At 43.4% G+C, this 20380-nt stretch overlaps 1 protein-coding gene across 1 annotated transcript in view; it reads right to left on the bottom strand.

The window, feature by feature from the left end:
- The window catches only part of LOC138301759 (steroidogenic acute regulatory protein, mitochondrial-like), a 41258-nt gene extending 27463 nt beyond the window's left edge, over window positions 1-13795 (bottom strand). Inside the window, exons 1-3 of the mRNA XM_069242268.1 lie at window positions 13732-13795; window positions 8111-8233; window positions 6739-6881 (exon numbers count right to left, since the gene is read on the bottom strand). Coding sequence (XP_069098369.1) covers window positions 6739-6881; window positions 8111-8233; window positions 13732-13795 — 330 coding nt within the window. The remainder of the gene's footprint in view (window positions 1-6738; window positions 6882-8110; window positions 8234-13731) is intronic.
- Window positions 13796-20380: the final 6585 nt, after the last annotated feature.

Genomic DNA, 20380 nt, shown 5'->3' with positions numbered 1-20380 from the left:
AGGTTTCTTCTCCAGCAAGTGTCTGATGAGGTAGGGCAGAGGCCCTGTTTTATACTAAGTTGTGCCTTTGAAGTGGGGGTGACTTCAAAGAGTCTCTAAGAAATGCACCAAGTTCCCTTTCAGCTCAATCCTGTCTGCCAGAGTCCCAGTAGGGGGTGTGGCAGTCCTTTGTGTGAGGGCAGGCCCTCCACCCTCCCAGCCCAGGAAGACCCATTCAAAATGCAGATGTATGCAAGTGAGGCTGAGTACCCTGTGTTTGGGGTGTGTCTGAGTGAATGCACAAGGAGCTGTCAACTAAACCTAGCCAGACGTGGATTGAAGGGCACAACAAGATTTTAGTGCAAAGAAATGCTCACTTTCTAAAAGTGGCATTTCTAGAATAGTAATATTAAATCCGACTTCACCAGTCAGCAGGATTTTGTATTACCATTCTGGCCATACTAAATATGACCTTCCTGCTCCTTTCAGATCAGCAGCTGCCACTTCAACAGTGTATGAGGGCAGCCCCGATGTTAGCCTATGAAGGGAGCAGGCCTCACAGTAGTGTAAAAACGAATTTAGGAGTTTTACACTACCGGGACATATAACTACACAGGTACATGTCCTGCCTTTTACCTACACAGCACCCTGCTCTAGGGGTTACCTAGGGCACACATTAGGGATGACTTATATGTAGAAAAAGGGGAGTTCTAGGCTTGGCAAGTACTTTTAAATGCCAAGTCGAAGTGGCAGTGAAACTGCACACACAGGCCTTGCAATGGCAGGCCTGAGACAAGGTTAAGGGGCTACTGAGGTGGGTGGCACAACCAGTGCTGCAGGCCCACTAGTAGCATTTAATCTACATGCCCTAGGCACATGTAGTGCACTCTAATAGGGACTTACAGGTAAATTAAATAGTCAATCATGGATAAACCAATCAATAGTACAATTTACACAGAGAGCATATGCACTTTAGCACTGGTTAGCAGTGGTAAAGTGCTCAGAGGTCAAAAGCCAACAACAACAGGTCAGAAAAAATAGGAGGAAGGAGGCAAAAAGTTTGGGGATGTCCCTGGTAAAAAGCCAGGTCCAACAGGCGTGTTATACAATATCCTCTGCTTGAAAGCTTAAAAGTTGGCCAAGTCACATGGATGGGCAGATAATGGAACTACACGTCTTCCAGTGGTCATGTTATAGCGATAGAACTAGGATACTTGATATTTAATATTGGATTTATCACTTTACCTAAATTCGCTGGAAATAAATAAAACATTCTTAATCTCTGCAGGGCCCACGCTCTTTGACAATCACTTTTAAAACGTATTAATCTTCTCCTTCCTTTGACAAAATTAAGACCATTTAAAATCAGTCTGAGAGATGCTAGTAAGTCTATGGTTAAACTCAAAACTGCACTGGATATTAGCTGGGGAGGGCAACAGTGCCCAGTCTCATGGTATGTTTCTCAACATGCAGAATCGTGGTGAATGTACATCCTTTCGAGTCAGAACATGTGTGTTTTGCAGACTCGAGTCTCCGCCTTTAACAAACTGCTTGATCTTGGGCAAATAATATTCTCATTGGCTTCTAATCCATGAGCACTTTGAAATAGCATTTATGAAAGAAATAACTATCAATGCCATATTACCACTACAAGACCCCAACACGGTTTTTATTCACAAATTCAGGGCTGTTTAACATCAAGTGGGCAGCTTCTGTATTTGCATCTCTAAATCTGAACGTGCTTGTGAACCTGCATTGTGCAGGACCCCTCCTGTGGTGATGCTCCTCCTTGCCAGTCTCAAACAGGTACCTCTTTTACAGCTCAAACAAAGCTAAAAGAGCGAGAGCTCGCCACCTTCCAGACTGTTTGAGGTGTCCTCTCTGGCAGCTTTATCTACTTCAAGGTGTCTTAAATTGCATTTATTAAATTAGGAGGACATGGTCATCAATGTTCTGGCCAGATGCGCACTGTAAAACATCATAATTGGGTCTATTTCACAGCATAGATCTGTATTTGAAATGTAGTACTAGCATAAACGGGCAGCTCGTGCTGCCCACATGCCCATGTTGGAAATGGCCCTTTCAGCAGGGTTATCCTCAAACCTTTTTCCTTTCTCCTCCTAGTTTTCTGACCCTCCTTTTGTTGGCTCTAGCACTCTGGGCACTTCACCACTGCTAATCAGTGCTAAAGTGCATGTGCTCTCTCCCCTGAAACTTGGTATGACTAGCTTACACCCGTTTGGCATATTTAATTTACTTGTAAGTCTGTTGTATAATGGTGTACTATGTATACCCAGGGCCTGTCAGTTAAATGTTACTAGTGGGCCTGCAGCACAGATTGCGCCACCCACAGAAGTAACCTTCAAAATTTGTCTCAGGCCAGCCACTGTAGCGCCTCCGTGTACAGTTTACTGCAACATTGACTTGGCAAGTCAAACTACTTGCCAAGGACTAAACTCCCTTTTCACTACACCTACGTCACCCTAATGCAGGCCCTAGATAGCCCTATGGGGGAGAGCTTTGTATGTAAAAGGGTCAGACATATTCTTATGTGTAAGATGCCTGCCTGCCCCCTTTTTGCCCCTCAAGTGCCTCCCAAGAAGCCCAGCATGTGGGGAAGCACTGTTTGCAGCTCCTTGGCCTCTTCTACAATCAGCACATGGTGAGAACTTTGGATCATCCCTTTACATGTAACGCCTGGTGAGCACTTTTCGCCAAAGTGCTGAGTGTGTGCGCTTCATCCTTCAAGTCTATCTTTTTCTGTCATGCCTGTGCTTGGGAAGTGCAGTTCATAGCCAGAGCACTGGCAAGTGCGTTATATTGTCGATTTGCTTCACGGTTTAGCGTGTGGTGAGTGCTTTATGCTTCATTTTCCCAGCTTGCAGCAGCAAATCATTTTTACATATACAGCACGAACCCCCCCTAAATCCCTCAGCCAAGGGAACCGCGACAGACAACCTGGTGGAGAGCTGTACCGTCCAGTGGCACCAACTCCTCCCTTCAGGATATCCTCGTTGGCCAACTTAAACCCCTCCAGTGAGGGCCCCTTCAATGAGGATGCCACAGTATGGGGAGAGGGTCGCTCTTGTAGCTGCCTGCCTTCATTCAGTCAGCGCGGGTCTCTGCCGGATACCCCGTGTCAACTCTGCTGGAAATTTCTACTATAACACATGGCCAAGACCACATGGGGACTTGATTGTGGACATTAGGAGTCTACGGAAGGGATAGCATGACCTTGCGCTCCTTCGCAGGTGGCACAGCTTTTTCTAAAGGTATGAGACACCGAGTAGGAGCTCCCTGAGACCAAGGGATCCGGCAAGGTCTCTTGCTGGTCTTGGGCCTTTCCCCTGTTATTCTGGGAGATCGGGCCACATGCAACCGAGTGCTCGAGTTGCTGAGGTGATTGAGGAACTGCTGTATCTCGGGCAGTGGTTCATTGGTGCAAGTAAAGCACAGCATGTACCTACACAATTTTAAATGCCCCTAAAACGTGCAAAATATTGAGAGTATATCGTTATCGCCTTAATCTTCCCTGAGTCTGCAAATTACCATAATCAAGGTAGTAAGTGTGCAGGTGTTCCTCTAATCCACGCCTGGTGGCAGATCACCACGAATGAGGTATCTTGTGATGATGTAGGTACTTGATTTCTAGAACCTGGTATAATTGATGACCAGGATGGTTACTGATCTTGTGTGACGTTTTGCCTTACATCTCTTAAATACTGAATCATATATAAATCTCTGTGCAACATTTATGACGCTTTTGGTCTAAGATATATATATTCACAACATAGATACATCTTTTTTATACATAATCCTGTGTGGAGTCTCTTTTGTGGCATATTTATTGTGTCCCTGGTGGAAGTGTGTTGCACAAATGCTTTACACATGTCCTCTGAGGTTAAGCCTGACTGCTCTGTGCTAAGCTACCAGGGGGTGAGCTCAGGTTATCTATGATGTGTAACTTACTCTCCCTGACTAGAGTGGTGAGTTCCTTGGGTGCATACCCTAGCCAACCAGAAACCCCATTTCTAACTGCCCACAGTAGACAAAATTACATTTTAAGACATACAGCGATAGAAAAAAAGCTGCTTCTACTGCTTAAGGTATAATTACAGTGCCAAAATGAAACATAACCAGGGGTTGAATGGGGTGGGAATTACTGGGATCAGTGTTTACATCCTTTTATATTTAATGGAAATTAATTCCTTTGCTGAATTAACCTAGGAAACACCCATGAAAAGAGTTTCCCTGCTAGTGGAGAGCAGTACGCCACATGATAACCAAAGTGAATGGTGTGAGGTGGAACCCTATGATGAAGCTTCTCTCCTAAGGGCAGCTGAGGACTTTTCCCTAAAAAAGTGAAATTCTCTTGTAAGCATTTTGCCAACCAGACTCCAATAACTTGGTGGTGAAGTCTTTCATTTGGGAGTACTTACATGTTTGGTATTTAAACACTCCCCAGTCCTGTTCTAGTGGTTTATTTGTATTTTTCTATCCCTCACTGCCAAGAAAAATCCGATGGTCTCAAACAGAAAAAGGAAACATGACCCTCATACCTTGTCAGAAAACCTCCAAGTCATTACTTTTTTGTTTTTCAGTAACAAACGCTGCTTTCAGAGTTTGTTTTGTAAAACTAAGAGTTTGATGTGCGACCTCTGCAGTGCCTTAAGAACCACCATGACGGCTATTCCTCTTAAGGTACAGCGACCACCATTGGGTGGGTGATGATCGCTAAATATGGTGGCCTTCTGTCCATCGGGGCCGCAGACGCAATGTCCCTGCAACCAGGACGGACAGAGTAAAGACCGACTACGTGTAGAACAGGCCTTGGGGACACAGCTCTTTCATTACCCTGCTGTCCTCACCCTCTCTGTCCCCACACCTTTCGATCCTGCATCACAATTCTCATTCTGGTTTTTTTTGGGGGGGTTAATCCATTGGGCACAGTGGCCAGCAAAAAGGCACTGCTGTGAAAAAGGTGCGCGCAGGGTACAGAACTATATAGCTGGATGAATTCTGCTTTCTTTTTATACCCAAACCAAATATTATCCGGCCGTAAACCACTCAATAAGGACTCCTATGCTACTATTCTCACGCTCTTCAATTAGAATCAGTGTGTAAGAGTGGTCGTTAGTAAAATAATGTATTAATGGAGAAATTATAAAAAAAATCACCTTCACTTTTAAACAATGTTCATTTCAGTAAGGCGCTTCTCAATTTGAAGTCTGCAGAGCTTCCTAATACGGTGTTCAACCATTCACAGAGTCGGGTGTATTTCGGCTAGATTTGCGCCATACAAATGCCGCATATGTAAATATAAACAAATGTAAAAAAAACACATTATTCTTCGTTCTGGTCGAATTTGAATATTGTGGTTATCCGCACTATTACTGCCACCCAGCGGTTAACCAAAAAAATGACCTTCATTAACCGCACAATGAAGATTGTCATTTAGAGAGGAGATAAGTACTATGCTGTGGCTAGCTACATAACGAATTTGTCAGGCGTGTTTAAACCATTCCTAGAATCATAAGATCAACACAAGAGGTTACTTGGTATCATACTTTAGGATTTCTCTAGATTACAGCGTGTTCACAGTCTGCTAAGGCTTTTGTTTATTTTCCCAAACTCCTCTAAAATACTCGCTCTGAAAATGTTAAACATTTAAGTACACAGCGAAGGTAATGTGTGAATAACAAGTTCAAAATCCATAATTCTCTTCCTGTGTATATGATAATTGTATGCATGGTTCTGTTATTTGGCAAAATCAATGTATCCACCCAAGCCCTCGCCAATTGTCAATGACATATTATATTGTCATTATCGTGACTCTATTGCGATGTACAGCATTTGTTGTTGAAATACTTCATTGTGGACTCACAAATAAATTGGTCGACTGGAACTAAATACTGGCCTTTACATTCGCGTTCTCGAGGCCATGACGTCCTCGAACGCCTAGAACGTAGTTTGGAAAAAAAATATTTCTGCCTGTTTCTCTTTTTGTAGTATCCATTGGTTTATTCGGTATTCGAAATAGAGGTCCAGATGTATTAAAATTCACAGACACCTCTGTGAAAATCAGTATCGCTTTGTATCGTGAGAGATAAAAAAAAATGCACACCACCATCTACATTGAGAGTCACCAGTATACGGCACAGTCAGTCTTTCGTGCAAGGCAGCAGTGCCTTCCATTAGATTTATATACTGGAGTTACACCCGCCAGGACACATTTCAACCCGAGGACAACCGTCCAAGGGGAAGCCATGCAAAATGTTTCATGTGGATGCTACATCTTCCTTGTGAGAAAACCATGTAGTGTTCTGTGTGTTCCTTGTTCGCATCTGGTGTAGCTTGTGTGAGGGTTCACGCTAAGCAGGTCGTGATATTGTAGAAGAAATGGCTTTAGGTGAAGACGTCTTAGTGTTTGCACCATCCCCATCCTACTACAGCTTCTTTGCATGTGAAATACAGGATTTGGTGTTCACGATACTCACTACTCAGCCCTATATTTGTGTCAATTTTTTTGCACCAAATAGCTAATCTGTGAATTTTAACCAGTGTTGCACCAGCTTGCAAGTACTAGAGTTAGCATCTACTATATCGGGGCCTGATCCTCTAGTACTGTCACCTGCACAACTGACTGTCCACTAAACAAACGCAGCTGCTGTTCTAGCAGTCCTTTCCCTCCTTTACGTAAACAGCCGGAATAGAGCACAGCGATTCTCTTATGGCCCACGTGCGGCAGGTATAACTTACTTTCTGGATCTCAGTCTGCCAGCCGTCCTGCTGCTGCAGGATGCCCAGAGCCCGTTGCAAGGCAGCGTCTCCCTGCTTCGCGTAGAACAACTCCGTAATGGAATACTTCATGCTCATCGAAGACGAGTTGGCTTCTTTTACCGCTGAGGGACCAAACAGAAAATATTTTCATCAACAGATTCAAATTATGAGTAGTAGGTTTTAGATTGTTTTGAAGTCACATTGTTTTATTAAGCAAACGACAAAACATTCTGATTTTTTAAATATGTGTTGGGACACTGGAGACCGGCCATTTTTAAGTCAATAGCTCACATGCCCACGGGCCGCCAAACATCAGTGGTGGTGAGTGCGGGTGTGAGTGGAGACTGAGTTTCCTGACGTTCACGAATGTACAACCAGCACCATGAATTTCCCCAAGCCTTCTGCTTTTAGGACACTCACACACACTAATGAACACATTTACTAGTTTTTATGGCACTCAGTGCCACAACCAACTTTTTGATGTAAATTCTGCTCTGACAATGTTAGAGGATCGGCTCTGCCTCAAAATCTATTGGTGCGTGCACTGATTTGCTCAAGAAATGCCCTTTAATACAAAGCACTTCTTGCACTCAGAAATGCAGGTCTTTCCAGTACAAAGTATCCTTCTGTCCTGTAAAGTAAATACCAATACATTGCCTTGCATTGCATTGTTTCTGTGACCGAGCAAAGCATTAGTAAATCTGGGACTAAGCGTGAATTAAACAACAAGGAGCCGCACCACTGATGACCAGTAGGAACACATTTTCAAGTCCTCAATTGGTAATTTTGCTAAAAAATACTGTGTTCTTAGATGGAGTTTCCCTAATTAACATACAGCTCTTAAAGCCATGCCTGCGTGAAGGAAATGCGAAAGCGTGTTGAAAAACAGCTGGTAAAAAATAAACAAACTTCCTCATGTGCATGCTCTCTCATTCACCCACTCTCTGAAGCACCAGCATATGATTTTTCTCACTTTCTATCACAGAATCTCACACATCTACTCGCTAATCCATTAAATCACTTACTAAGCCATCCACATTTAAATTCATTTGTTGACTCCTCGTCCAAATATGCATTCACTTCCTTCCTTTCTCATGTACCACCGAATCGGTTACTCACTAAATAATGCATTCACCTATTCACTGACTGAGGTAACTATTACCCCATTACCATTTATCACATACACACTGATTCATGTATTCACTCACTAACATTCCTACCCAACCTAACTCACTCAGTCTCATAATCACTCAAACACTTAAAAACTTGACTCTTTCCCATGTACACATTTCTCATGATTGATGGATGGATCAGTTTGCTGATAACTATAGCACAAATACAAGGACCTCACCGGCATTCCTTTGAAGCATCCTGTGAATGCAATCTGGCATCCTGGAAAAGAGGCAGTGAGAGCTGCTCATCATGATCTTCGTCATATCCTGTCCAATGGCAGCCACCGCAGTCCTCTTCAACCCTGTCGACAGGGAAGGACCAAAGTCAAGTTAACAAAGACATTCTGTCTGGAGAGTGATCTTATTATTAATGAAAAAACCTTAAATGGCTCCTGCTACATGGCTGGTCCATGTCCAGGTGCAACTGTGCAGCGGGTTAGCACAGTCTGCAGGAACACACACATTGCTTACGTCACCATCACCTTAGCAGCAACACCATGAGTTCCTCTTCTGATGTGAGCTGTGTGTTTATGTCCTAGACCAGTGGTTCCTAACCTATGGTTTGGTGACACATGGGGGTCTGCAAAACCTACTCATGTGGTCCATGACTGCCTTGAAACTTAAATAATGTTAACAGATTAATAAAGTCTGTAGAAATAAAGAAGCAAAATGTAAAATTGAACATCTTAAAACATTCTGTAAATGTCAAGGAATCTGAGTTTGGAGACAAAAAACTAAGTTAAAATTCTCGGATTGATTCCTGGGAGCATAGTAATTTCATTAAACAGAAAATAGCATGGATGATGAGTGGCCTCAATTGAATTTAAAAAGGCTCTAACCTTCCCAATAAACTTAAAAGTTAGATTTTTTATATTTGTTTGTGAATTAAACAAAGTATTTAATCATTTGTGTATTTGTTTTGATAAATGCTCGTTTCTGTATTTTTGTGTATTGTTTTGCAGTTCAAACCATCAAAAATGCTTAGTTGGGAGTACCCAGCAGCCAGTAACAATTTAGTGGGGATCCCTAGATTCCGATAATGTTTCTATGGGGATCCTCGGGTTCCAGTCGTTTTTACATGGGGACCCACAGTGGTCAAAGTATCAAGAACCACTGTCCTAGACCATAATGGGTGTTGCTATGCTCTTAGTAAAATTAGTTACCATGAATGCCAAGGCGCAAAGTAACAGATGAAAAAGGGCAAGGTTTATAAAAAGTCTGCCACAAAACGGCATCAGAAGTGCAAGGTCATGCTCCTAATCCACTTGGACAGTGGAGTGCGAGTGCTGTGAACATCTGCTCACCAGCTGGAACCTCTGCTTACCCAGAACTGTTTCGGACTGCACTGTTTTGGTGAAAATAGTGTTTCCCAAGAGTCACTGTACTCGGAAGAGCAAAGACCAGCAGACCACATATAACACGAGATAAACAATCTCAACTTTCCTTCCAAATTCCTCAGAATACAACAGAACATTGCTCTTAATGTGGTGTTGTGCTGCACAACTACCAGCGCATGCATACACACATGCATACACACTCCTGAGTGGCACGTCTTGTTTCCATTTGCAGAGTTGCTCAGTGAATCCAAATCTCATCTACTAAGATTTCTCACCTTGACAGCACTTTGATAATATATACCAAAATAATGTTAAGCTGCATTATTGGATACTTGTTGTGGGTGTGCCACAAATTAAAAATGGACTGACTTGTTTGCACATTGTGTGAAAATGGAATGACTGACCATTGTGGAGTATTGATGGGCTGCCGACATCCATATTGTAAAATGAGGACATCCTCTTCAAAATGTTTTTTTCACTTATACTCCCATTGAGTTGAGTCCCTTAGACAGAGGCATATCAGCTCTCATAGAGCTCTGAGGGTCAGCAAGTGTCAAGAAAGTGTAAGGTATTGGAGCAATTCGGACAGTTAATGAAATGCATTAAATGAAAGGATGTGGTTAGTGTCCTCTTCAGTAAACTCGTTAATGGTGGAAGGGGGCCAACATTGGGCCTTTCTGGACTCGAATATAAATAAATAGTGGTTCCTGCTTTTATCTAGAATTATGCCTTTTCTTCACTCACGAAGTGCACATGAAGCAAAGTCTAAAAAATATGCAAAACTCTTGAATCACTAAGCACTAACCAGGAATTTTGACTCACACAGAGATTCTGACTAATCTGACAGGAAACCGCTAATAAGCAGATAATGCACTGGTTGGTAGGAGAAAAACACTTATTGTAACTCTTACCCATAATGCTAGATTAAGCCATTTTAGGCGCCTGTTTTATTGTGCCACCGCAAACGGACACAGGGGAGAACCAGATTCAAAGGAATGTCCTTGTTCATAGGGAAAAGGAAAAGCCAGAATGCCAAAATACCATTTTGCCTCGGGCTCTGAAAGTCCTCGCGCTGGAAATGACTCTGTGATTCTGCAAAACCAATTGCAAATCTGGAAGAAAACTGAAATGGAAAGAGACCAATGCTGATAGGGCTGATCAAAGATTGTTGCTGTCCTACAAAAATGGCATTTTACTAATATTCTTATAGCAACAGTGGTGTGGGGGTCTGGAGAGGCGTGGTGTTGGCATGCCTAATAACCATTTCCCACACTAAACAAACAACCAATGAAGAAACGTCAAACAGGCACTACATTGTTGCTTTGTGAGGCAGTATGTACACACACACACTTGTAAAGTAATGGACCAAATGAAAATCTCTCTGCTTAGTGCACAAGGGCCGGCCGGGTCTGGCGCCCCTCTACCTCAAAACAATTGATGATGTTCTATCAACTGAGCAGGCACCCAAGATAAGCAGATGCTTGATCTGTTCAGTGAGAACTTTAGTGCAAATTTACTGCTTTCATGGAATGCATCAAGCAAAGTTGCTGCGCTGTGCTGCACTGTATGAAAGGGAGAGAGCAGGACAACACTAACTCTACAAATATATGGAGAATCTGCTCTCTTCCCAAGCACTGGTATACCCTCTGGCTACCTTCTGCCACCTTTGCGCCATGTTACAAAGGTGGGTGAGTTGCTCTAGCATAGATTTCATACTGGAAGTCTAAAATTCCAGTACAAAATATTATGCTTTGACATACTTTAAAGCTTTTACCAATATTGTACACGAGCAAAGTTAAAAAAGTTTATTGAGGAAAAAATTATTCTCCTTCTTTGTACCTGCCAAGAGGAGGTGTCATATTTTCGTCACAAAGTCCTGTCTATAAATGTTATTAAATAGAGCTTTGTATCAAAAACCAAGGATGGTTGCATGGGAACACTCGTATATCATTCATGAGATGCACCCTTGATGCAAAGTAGCGGTCAGTGCTACCTTCTTTACTGCTAGACAACTTTCCAGGGGACATCAAGGTTTGCACTGCAAAGTAAATACAAAATGAATATGGTGGCGGTGTGCGCCAATTTTGGTGACTCTTCACCAGCACAAACTGTTAGAAAATCTGCCCTTCGTCTCCAAGGAACTCCCTTTCTGGTGAAGAGTAACATCTGAAAGTTTAGAAAAGCTTTGATAGGTACTTGTTTTGAGAGGTAATAGGCTAGACCTGTGGAAAATAACAAAGCAACATTTAGTCGTATCTTGCCTGAAAATTGAATGCAAGCCTATATGTCCCGTTCAAAAAATTTAAATATAAATTACAGATTTTGAATCTCAGACATATTCATGAATTGTCTGTGGTGCAGTGTTTTTACTTTTATATTCTCTTAGTACCTACGTTTCATTCCTTCTGATGATCTTCCAAATTCCATTGAACTATCTGCCTTCCGTTTTTTCTTCAGAGAACGATAACAGAAGGCAGCCTGATTTAAAAACTTTGGTCTTGGAATTGTTTGATTTACTTTCACACATAGAGAAACTGAAGTTTTGGATACACAGTTTTACAAAAACAAATCAAATACAGGAAACATAAAATATTGCTTACAGGCGACAGCATGAAGATGATCTATCAGGCCTTATTCAACCGAGCTGGGAAGGACAAAAACGTGTGCACCAGAAGCTGTCTGGGAGCAAGAACCAAAAAGAATGAAACCTCGAATAAGCACGTGGTGGTCGAGAAAGAGAAAGTAGGCACTATGTAACTCTTTACAACGTTTTGCAAGTACTCAACACTTGACTTTGTATATATGCCTTCTAAATAAATAATGTTTAATGGAACACGCACTGCAATGTTCAGGCTGTGCTTAGTTTGGAAAAGAAAAAGTGCCGCGATCTAAAGCCCACTGCCAGTGCTTTTGGACGGCCTCGATACCACCTCATGTCAATTTAATCTGCTGCGCACCGCCCCTGCACCTTCATCTCACTGCTGCAGGTTATTTTTCATCCCTGCTTTCTGCCTTTGTCACTGTCTTTCAATATTTCCCCTTATCTTTCTTCCTTGTGTTTTGTTTTTCTCCCTCTTGCTCTGCAGGAAAGTCTGAAGGAAAATAAGAGTCGAACCCCCATAAGTAGGTGTGGGTGGGTCCCACCTCCACCCACCTGCTCAAATAACCACTTGGACAAACAAGTTGGTTACAAAAATTGGGCCCTAACTGGCGGTAAAAGACTGCTTTCTAGAACTCTGAAGCTTGTGGTTTAGTAACTCCCCACACCCAATAAGAATGTGACTCATAGCTTTTTCTGTCATGTCCTTAAAACGTATCAAGCGACTGCTGTGATGTAACAACTAATGATTGTCAACTAACATTACATTGTAAATACATCATGCAAAAGTAAAGTTAACTAAAGGTTAATGCCTCCCATGACGTTAAACTCTGCCGCTCCAGCCCTCACGTTCAAAGAGCATTAATGAACATACTTGAGGTATCATAACTGCACCCAGGGCTTTAAGTGGGATTGAAAAAAAGCGAGGGGTCTCTAAAATGGCGCAAGGTCTATGTATTTAAGGACCTGTACCATGTAAACTAAATTCCTGTGACTCTTATAGTATGCCACCTCGTGTTCAGTTATGGTATCAAAATGTATAACACAGCAATTGACATACACTAAAAAACATCCGCGACTATTGGCTTTGACAATTGTTGTTAGCTGCTTAAGATAAATGTGTAATAACATTTATTTTGTTGTAAGTAATTAATATGAAACAAGTTTCAATTCTGAAACTGTGAGATTGTGAAATAAATATTACTTAGGCCTGTGGAAGAGGTAGTGGTATTCAGAGCGGCTCACTCACTCGTCATGTTCTCTGTGTGTTATGTTCTCTGTGTGTTATGCGTGTGCACCCTTTTTATGCCACTTCCTGGCAACTCCTTCACTTCACCCCTCAACACACCCGCTCCTCCGTATGCAATGTATTTTTTTTACGTTTGTCTTGCAATTATTTTGACAACTGTGTGCGTCCTTTGCACACATTTGTAGCGAATCAAACGTGAGCATTGCCCCATGCGCTGTGCAGAGGCCAAGGATTGGATGACCATGAATACTGAACACATTCTCGACTCACTGATAGTATGCACTGTGAGAACCTCGCACTGCCTACAGCCTCAACTCCAGAGACTTGTTCTAACCTCTCGGAGACGACTCAGTTGAACAGTATACACGAGTAACATGCCCCACGAAAACAAATACAAAAACACCATTCTGGAGGTAGCTACCACTCTTAGCAAAGCTTTAAGTAAAGTATGCGAAATTTAAACCGGAACGTCATTGCTGACATGGATTACCTAAATGATTTTCAAATGTATTATTTACAAATGTAATGTAAAAGTACATTTCTGAACAATGAATTTGACTGCACTTGCCATCAGTAGACTGTTGACGCGCCACTGAGAGGCAGGAGTGTCCATACCTGTCATCTTCCTGAGGTGCTCGTGGGAGATCCCGCAGCAGAGCTTCAGCGTTGCAGGCAACATCTCGTGGCAGGCCTAGGGCTCCTCGGCTCAGTGCGAGGGCTGCCAGCGGGATGCCGCCTTTATAAGGAGCCCGAAGGACAGCACCTGATGATAGGGAGCAGGCGCCTAGATAGGAACGCAGAGTGGAGCTCATTCAAGGACGAAGGCCGCCGAGGGGTAGGGGTTGTAAGTGAGGGGCTGGAGGAGGGAGAGTTGAATGCGTATACGAGCTGCTCCGCACAGGACATAAGCAGAGCAGCAGGTGTAAAGGCCGGACTAGCTTTCCGGGGAGGCTTCCATACTGTCCATGGATTGGCAACATGACAGCGTCCCTCGTGATCACCGAGAGCCCCTGTCCTCAGGTCCTTGGCCCAACTCTCTGACGTTTTGTTCAAAATCCAGGGGCAGGGTTTGATAGGAGAAGCGAGTAGACCTCTGCGGCAGATCAGGGAGAATCGATCCGAGTTGCAGTGCCTCCCTGATGCAACATGTTATGTCACTTTAATCATCACAGTGGACATACTTGCAAGGAGTCGTGATATATACAGTGCTTTAAATGGGCCGGTACTCTCCGGTACTGAGTACCAGCACTTTTTTATTTTGAGAGGGAGAGTACCGGCTTATCTCAAGAAAAACGTAATACTTTCAATTGGAGAGTACCGGCACTTCTCAGAAACAAGCAGGTACTCTATTACAGAGTACCTGCACTTCTATTTTTCCATTTAAAGCACTGAGACATACTTAAGAAACGTGGTGCTGCACACAGTGCAGCGCCACTTTTCTTGCGCCCCTTAGCGCCCCGTAAAGCCACCATGTGTGCACGGTATCTAAAATATGGCGCACCATTTCGGTAGTTAGTGGAGTAGCATCAGAATTTTTGGTGCTAGTCTGGTGGTTTGCAGGATTAGCATCAACATTTTTGGCCCAGATCTATGTTAAAGTAGTGCAGCACGTTGCCGTGCAACGCCACTTTAGAAACGCAGAGGTGCACTGTCTTTAGAGGAATATGGCACACCCCTGTATTTCCCCCTGCACTGGTGCTGAATTACGCTGCCCAGCACCAACGCATGCCTTCTTGCACCATAGTGCAAGGGAGTCTGTGTTGAGGGGATAGATTGTTTATGTGCAGGAAGGGATCCCTTCCTGCACATATACAATCTATAATTGTGTTTTGGCACTTTGCTGCAAAATGCAGCACACATAGAAGTACCAAAGCGTCGTTTTTAAATGATAGTTTATGTGCAGGAAGCTGTCCCTTCCTGCACATAAACAATCATCCATAGCATTCTGCGTCTTCTATGTGCAGCACACATAGAAAAAGCAACAAACGAGGAGGAATAAAATAATTCCTCCTCGTTTTCCCATGCTAACGCCACCCCTGGGGTGGAGTTAGTTTTTAGCGCTGCCTCAGGTTTACAACAACTCGCAAATCTGAGACACCGTCAAAAGCAATGGGTGTTGTGGTGTAACGCCAACCACAACACCCATTGCCCGCCCCTCCGATGCAAAAAACAGCGTGAAGGGGCCTATATTTACAAGGAAGGAAGCATAACGCCACAACATAGTATTGTTACACCTCTTTGTAAATATGTAGCAGTGCTTAGTGCCACCGGAGCGTCACGAAATGCTGCTAATCCTGCAATGCACCCAGAGGCCCATTGTAATCAATGGAAGCTCAGAGCAGGCATTAAAAGTCCAGTGAAAAAATGACGCAACGAATTCTGTTAGATTTCTTTGCACCATTTTTTTGGCCCCCCTAATGGGGGAATGCCCCCTTTGGATACAATATGCCCGGCACAGGCATAATGTAGTGCAAAGGGTTACAAAGTGGCACAATACATGCATTGTGCCACTTTGTAAATATTGTGATACTTTTTTGGCCTTTTAACTCCACATTAGCGTAAAAAAATGACTCTAGTATGGCGTTAGAATGGTGCTAGGGTCTCTTAAATATGCCCCATAGTTCCTTATCGCACATGTTCCACTAAGGACCCAGGTGAGGCCCTGAGCACCCTTCATACATTTAAGCCTGTACTCAGTGTGAAATGGTATGGACATAATATTGTGGTTACTGGTAGACTGGAGCTGACTGGCCTGGATAAGCATGAGAAGGAGGACCACAAGTCCTGGCAGTGGCCAACCTTGCCTACTGATGGTGATTCTGGTGGTAGGGACCTGTCAACCCCTACAGCAATACAAACAGTGACTGAAGCAGAGGACGGAGGAAAGCAACAGTTTCAACATGGGCTTCAATTCACCAGGGGTAGCTGAAGTGACATCACGCACCCTTTGACCTCTACTTTCGTTCACAGACACATACTCACACATACAGACAAATTCACACTTACACACACACTCTGTTACATAAACACACTCTCACCCACAAGCACGAAATTAACATACGTTGAAAAGCATTTTTACTTACCTCAGCTGTTATGGAAGGGCATATTCACATTTTTATTACACTAATAGTGAATAATACTTTATTATTCACTATTAGTGTAATAAAACATTGACAGAAGACAAAGAGAACAGAGCCCCAGCTGACGTCCATAGGGAAGAGCTGCAACCAGTGTTCCTGGCACTGAATTTGCCACATCTGAAGCCGGGGATTGCAAAGAAAGTGCTAGGGGTTGCAAAGAGCAAGCCAGGGGTCGCATTTGCGACCCCTGGCGACCCCTAAATGACGTCCATGAGTTTCAAGGGAATACTACCGTCCAGTAATACTGAAAATACCAACGTTTAAACTGAGCTTCAAGATAAACAGTTGAATTTGTTACTGCTGCTAATATTTAATTTAATTGTGGTAATCATTTTGTACATCAAATGTATGACATATGAAGGCTGCACATCATGTTCAGAACCTGTAATATTAGAGAAGTGGAAATATTACAGCAGGTAAACTGAGCTATTGTACTTGCAATGCATGGATACCCGTCAGTGGGTCATTGCACCTATACTTAACAGAGCGCAGGTAATGGTGTTGTTTGTAGTCAGAGGTGTCTTGTCTCTCCAAACAGCTTTATTTCCCCTGATTCAGAATTAGACCCCCCTCCCCCCCCCCCGCCCCGTCACTTCGAAGCACAAGTGAGGACAACAGGGACAAATTATGTACTTTAATAAACACTTCCTCGAAATTAAATACATTGCCACAGATTCTGAAGGGGCGCTAATGAAGTACTTAAATAGCTCATTGTTCACTAAGTGGGGTCACCCTGCCCAGCGGAGTATTGGTATTTGCTCCCTAAAACAAATACTTCAAAATGGACTAAATGGTGCATTTTACAGCAAAATTTCCAGAAGAAATGATTTAAAAGCTGTAGGTTTTATAGCATGTTAGATAATCGGAACATGTAATATGCCATAGCTCTCCATTTCTGCACTGTGTAAAGCACCTTTATCATTTGAACTTTCCATATTTTATTTTTCCACTCTGCCCCTTCTCGTAGATACTCAGCTGGAAAATATAACTGAGAATCTATTTAGAGGTGTCAGTTTCAATGCCCAACCAATATTCAGGTTACGAACATGACAGATGTTGCTGTTTCTGTGTGTAGGCGGCTGAGCTCCCCCCATAGATTATCAGATTGTTACAGCCTGAGACAGGAGTAATACTGCTCGTGTAACAATTGTTTTTAATATTCATCAACCAGATATTTGGTTACAATTATCATCCAAGACCCAGGCTTCAGACAGAGGTTACTGCCCTAAGGACTATCAACTTGCGTCATGGAATAGTCACAAGGGCATCAAGCAAACCTAAACATAAATTGTCACTCAAATATCATATAAGCTATTAAAATATATGTAAGATGTATACATTTTTCTAACAAACATTGACATGTAATTTTATAAAAATACACAAATTTACCGCCTAAGTAGCAGACTATGGCGGTCATTCTGACCGCGGCGGGTGGCGGTAGCCGCCCACCTGGCGGTCACCGCCATTTGGCCGCTCCGCGGTCAAAAGACCGGGGAGGCCATTCTGGCTTTCACGCTGGGCCGGCGGGCGACCGCCAAAAGAGCGCCCGCCGGCCCACCGGGAAAGGCCCTGCAACAATGAAGCCGGCTCCGAATGGAGCCGGCGGAGTTGCAGGGGTGCGACAGGTGCAGTTGCACCCGTTGCAATTTTCACTGTCTGCAATGCAGACAGTGAAAATCTTTATGGGGCCCTGTTAGGGGGCCCCTGCACTGCCCATGCCAGTGGTATGGGCAGTGCAGGGGCCCCCAGGGGCCCCATGAAACCCGTTCCCGCCATCCTGTTCCTGGCAGTAAAAACCGCCAGAAACAGGATGGCGGGAAGGGGGTCGGAATCTCCATGACGGAGCTGCAAGCAGCGCCGCCATGGAGATTCAGCCCAGCCAGGGGTATTCCGGCGGGAAACCGCCGGATCCCCTTTTCTGACCGCGGCTTTACCGCCGCGGTCAGAATGGGCATTGAAGCAAAGCCAGCCTGTTGGCGCTGCTTCTGTGTCCGTCCACCCTGGCGGTCCATGACCACCAGGGATGGAATGAGGCCCTATATATTTAATTAACACCCAGATGTTTTATTTTTTTCTTAAACGCATTGAACTTGCCCCTAAGTCTTCGTTTTTGGCGAGCTGTCTAATTTTGTCCCCAAACATTAAATTTCCATGTTCTTAAAACACCATCATTTGGCCTTATAGACATTATTAGTCCATACACTAATTTAGTCAGCAAATAATACCAGACATTTCCATCAAGTACTCTCATGCTCTATTGCTGCACATTCCCAGTGATCCGATTGGAAAAACATTACTCCAGGAACCCATAAACTGGGGTCAAGGTGTGGCAGAAGAAAGGAAGTGAAATCAAAGGAATTTAAAGTCATGAAAGTAGAGTCTGCAAGCCAGTTTATAGATGTATTTTCCAAAAATCTGGTGAAAAGAAATTGGCAACAAGAACACATGACAGTTACTATGTTCCAATTTACTTAATTGGCCACAAAGAGACTGCATTTACAATATCTTATATGGTTAAGACATTTGCTGTAGGGATCTTTATGCACCCAGCAATTTTCAAAGGATTAATATAACATCAAGATTACTCTGGCAGGTTAATGCAGTTCCGAGAGGGGCAGTTTCAGAAGAGTCACAGCTTTGACTCATAAAGTAGCATAGAGAGTTAATGTTCTTTCTGCAAAGCACATTTCTAGACCTGTCAGCCTTAGAGTAGTGTTCCCCCAAACATTTTGCCTTACTCCTCCTGTTTTTGCTGAACTCGTTTTTGTTGGCTTTAGTATTCTGCACACTTTAGCCCTGCTGAACCATGCTGATGTGTTTATGCTCTTTCCTTTAACCATGGTAAAACTGGCTTACACCCAGTTGGCACATTTAATGTATCTGCTAGTCCCTAGTAGAGTAGTAATGTATGTACTTGGGGTTTATAAATTAAATGCTACTAGGGAACCTGCAGCACTCATTGTGACACCCACTTAAGAAGCCCTTTAAACATGCCTCAGGCCTGCCATTGCAGCCTCTGTGTGCGTTTAAACTGCCATTTTGACCTGGCAAAATAAACCTTTTGCCAGGCCTAAATCTTCTTTTTTAATACATATAAGTCACCCCAAGGGTAGACACGAAACAGCCTATAGGGCATGATGCATTGCATTTAAAAAGTTGGATATGTACTTTTATGTTTTACATGTCCTGATAGTAAAAAGCTCTCAACTTTATTTTTCAGTACTGCATGGCCTACCTCTTCCATTAGATAACATTGGGTTACCTTATTACATTTAGTAAGTGCTAACTTATAATTGGGAGCATGGAAGAAAATCATGTTTCATGTTTGAGGAATTATAATTTAAAACCATTAATGGTAAAGCCATATGTTAAGCCATAATTCTGAAAATGGCACTTTTAGAAAGTTGACATTTTCTTGCCCTAACCATTTGTTGCCTGCAGCCTCTTTCCTTGGTCACATGACTAGGTGTAGTTAGCCTTTCTGTATTCCTCCCAGACGGTATCACGAAAGAAGGCCTGGGTGTCGGCAGGATCTCTTGCAGGATATGTGGAGTCAGAGCTATCACCTACCATACTTGCACTTCCAAGGCACTGGCCCAGCTACCACACAAATGACTTCACATTGGCCTGTTGTGCCCCAGACAGATTGGGGCCATTGCAGGGAGACAGGAAATTCCAGACACCTCTGTAGGGGAAACTCCAGACATTTCTCTCCTTTCAAAGTGGGCACCAGGTATAAAAGGGTCCCTCAGATCCACTCTTCAGCACACTCTTGAAACTGTGGATAGTATAGTAGAAGGTCCCTATGCCAACTTGCTTCTTGAGGCCTGTCTTGCTTGCTGAGAAGGAAGGCTGGATTTTGCTCCCTTTATCACAGGCTAAGTGACTCCAAATGTCAGCTGATTCAACTCCTGTTCAGAGCTACAGGGACTCATCTAGTTCCAGAGGCCTCCCTACAACCACCCTGCTAACCTGCTGCATTGGACCTGCCTGGACCTGCGGTGGGACCTGCCTAAGTCCACTTGGCCTCTGCTGGATACAGTTCCTGATTCCCAAGTGGTGCCTCTCCAGCTGCTAGGCTGGAACTAAACGTTCCATCAAATCCAGTGGGAAATAAACCAAAG

This window comes from Pleurodeles waltl, chromosome 6 (assembly GCF_031143425.1).
Source record: "Pleurodeles waltl isolate 20211129_DDA chromosome 6, aPleWal1.hap1.20221129, whole genome shotgun sequence".
Taxonomy (NCBI): Eukaryota; Metazoa; Chordata; class Amphibia; order Caudata; family Salamandridae; genus Pleurodeles; species Pleurodeles waltl.
Note: the sequence above shows the minus strand (reverse complement) of the source record. Positions and strands in the feature narration are given on the sequence as shown.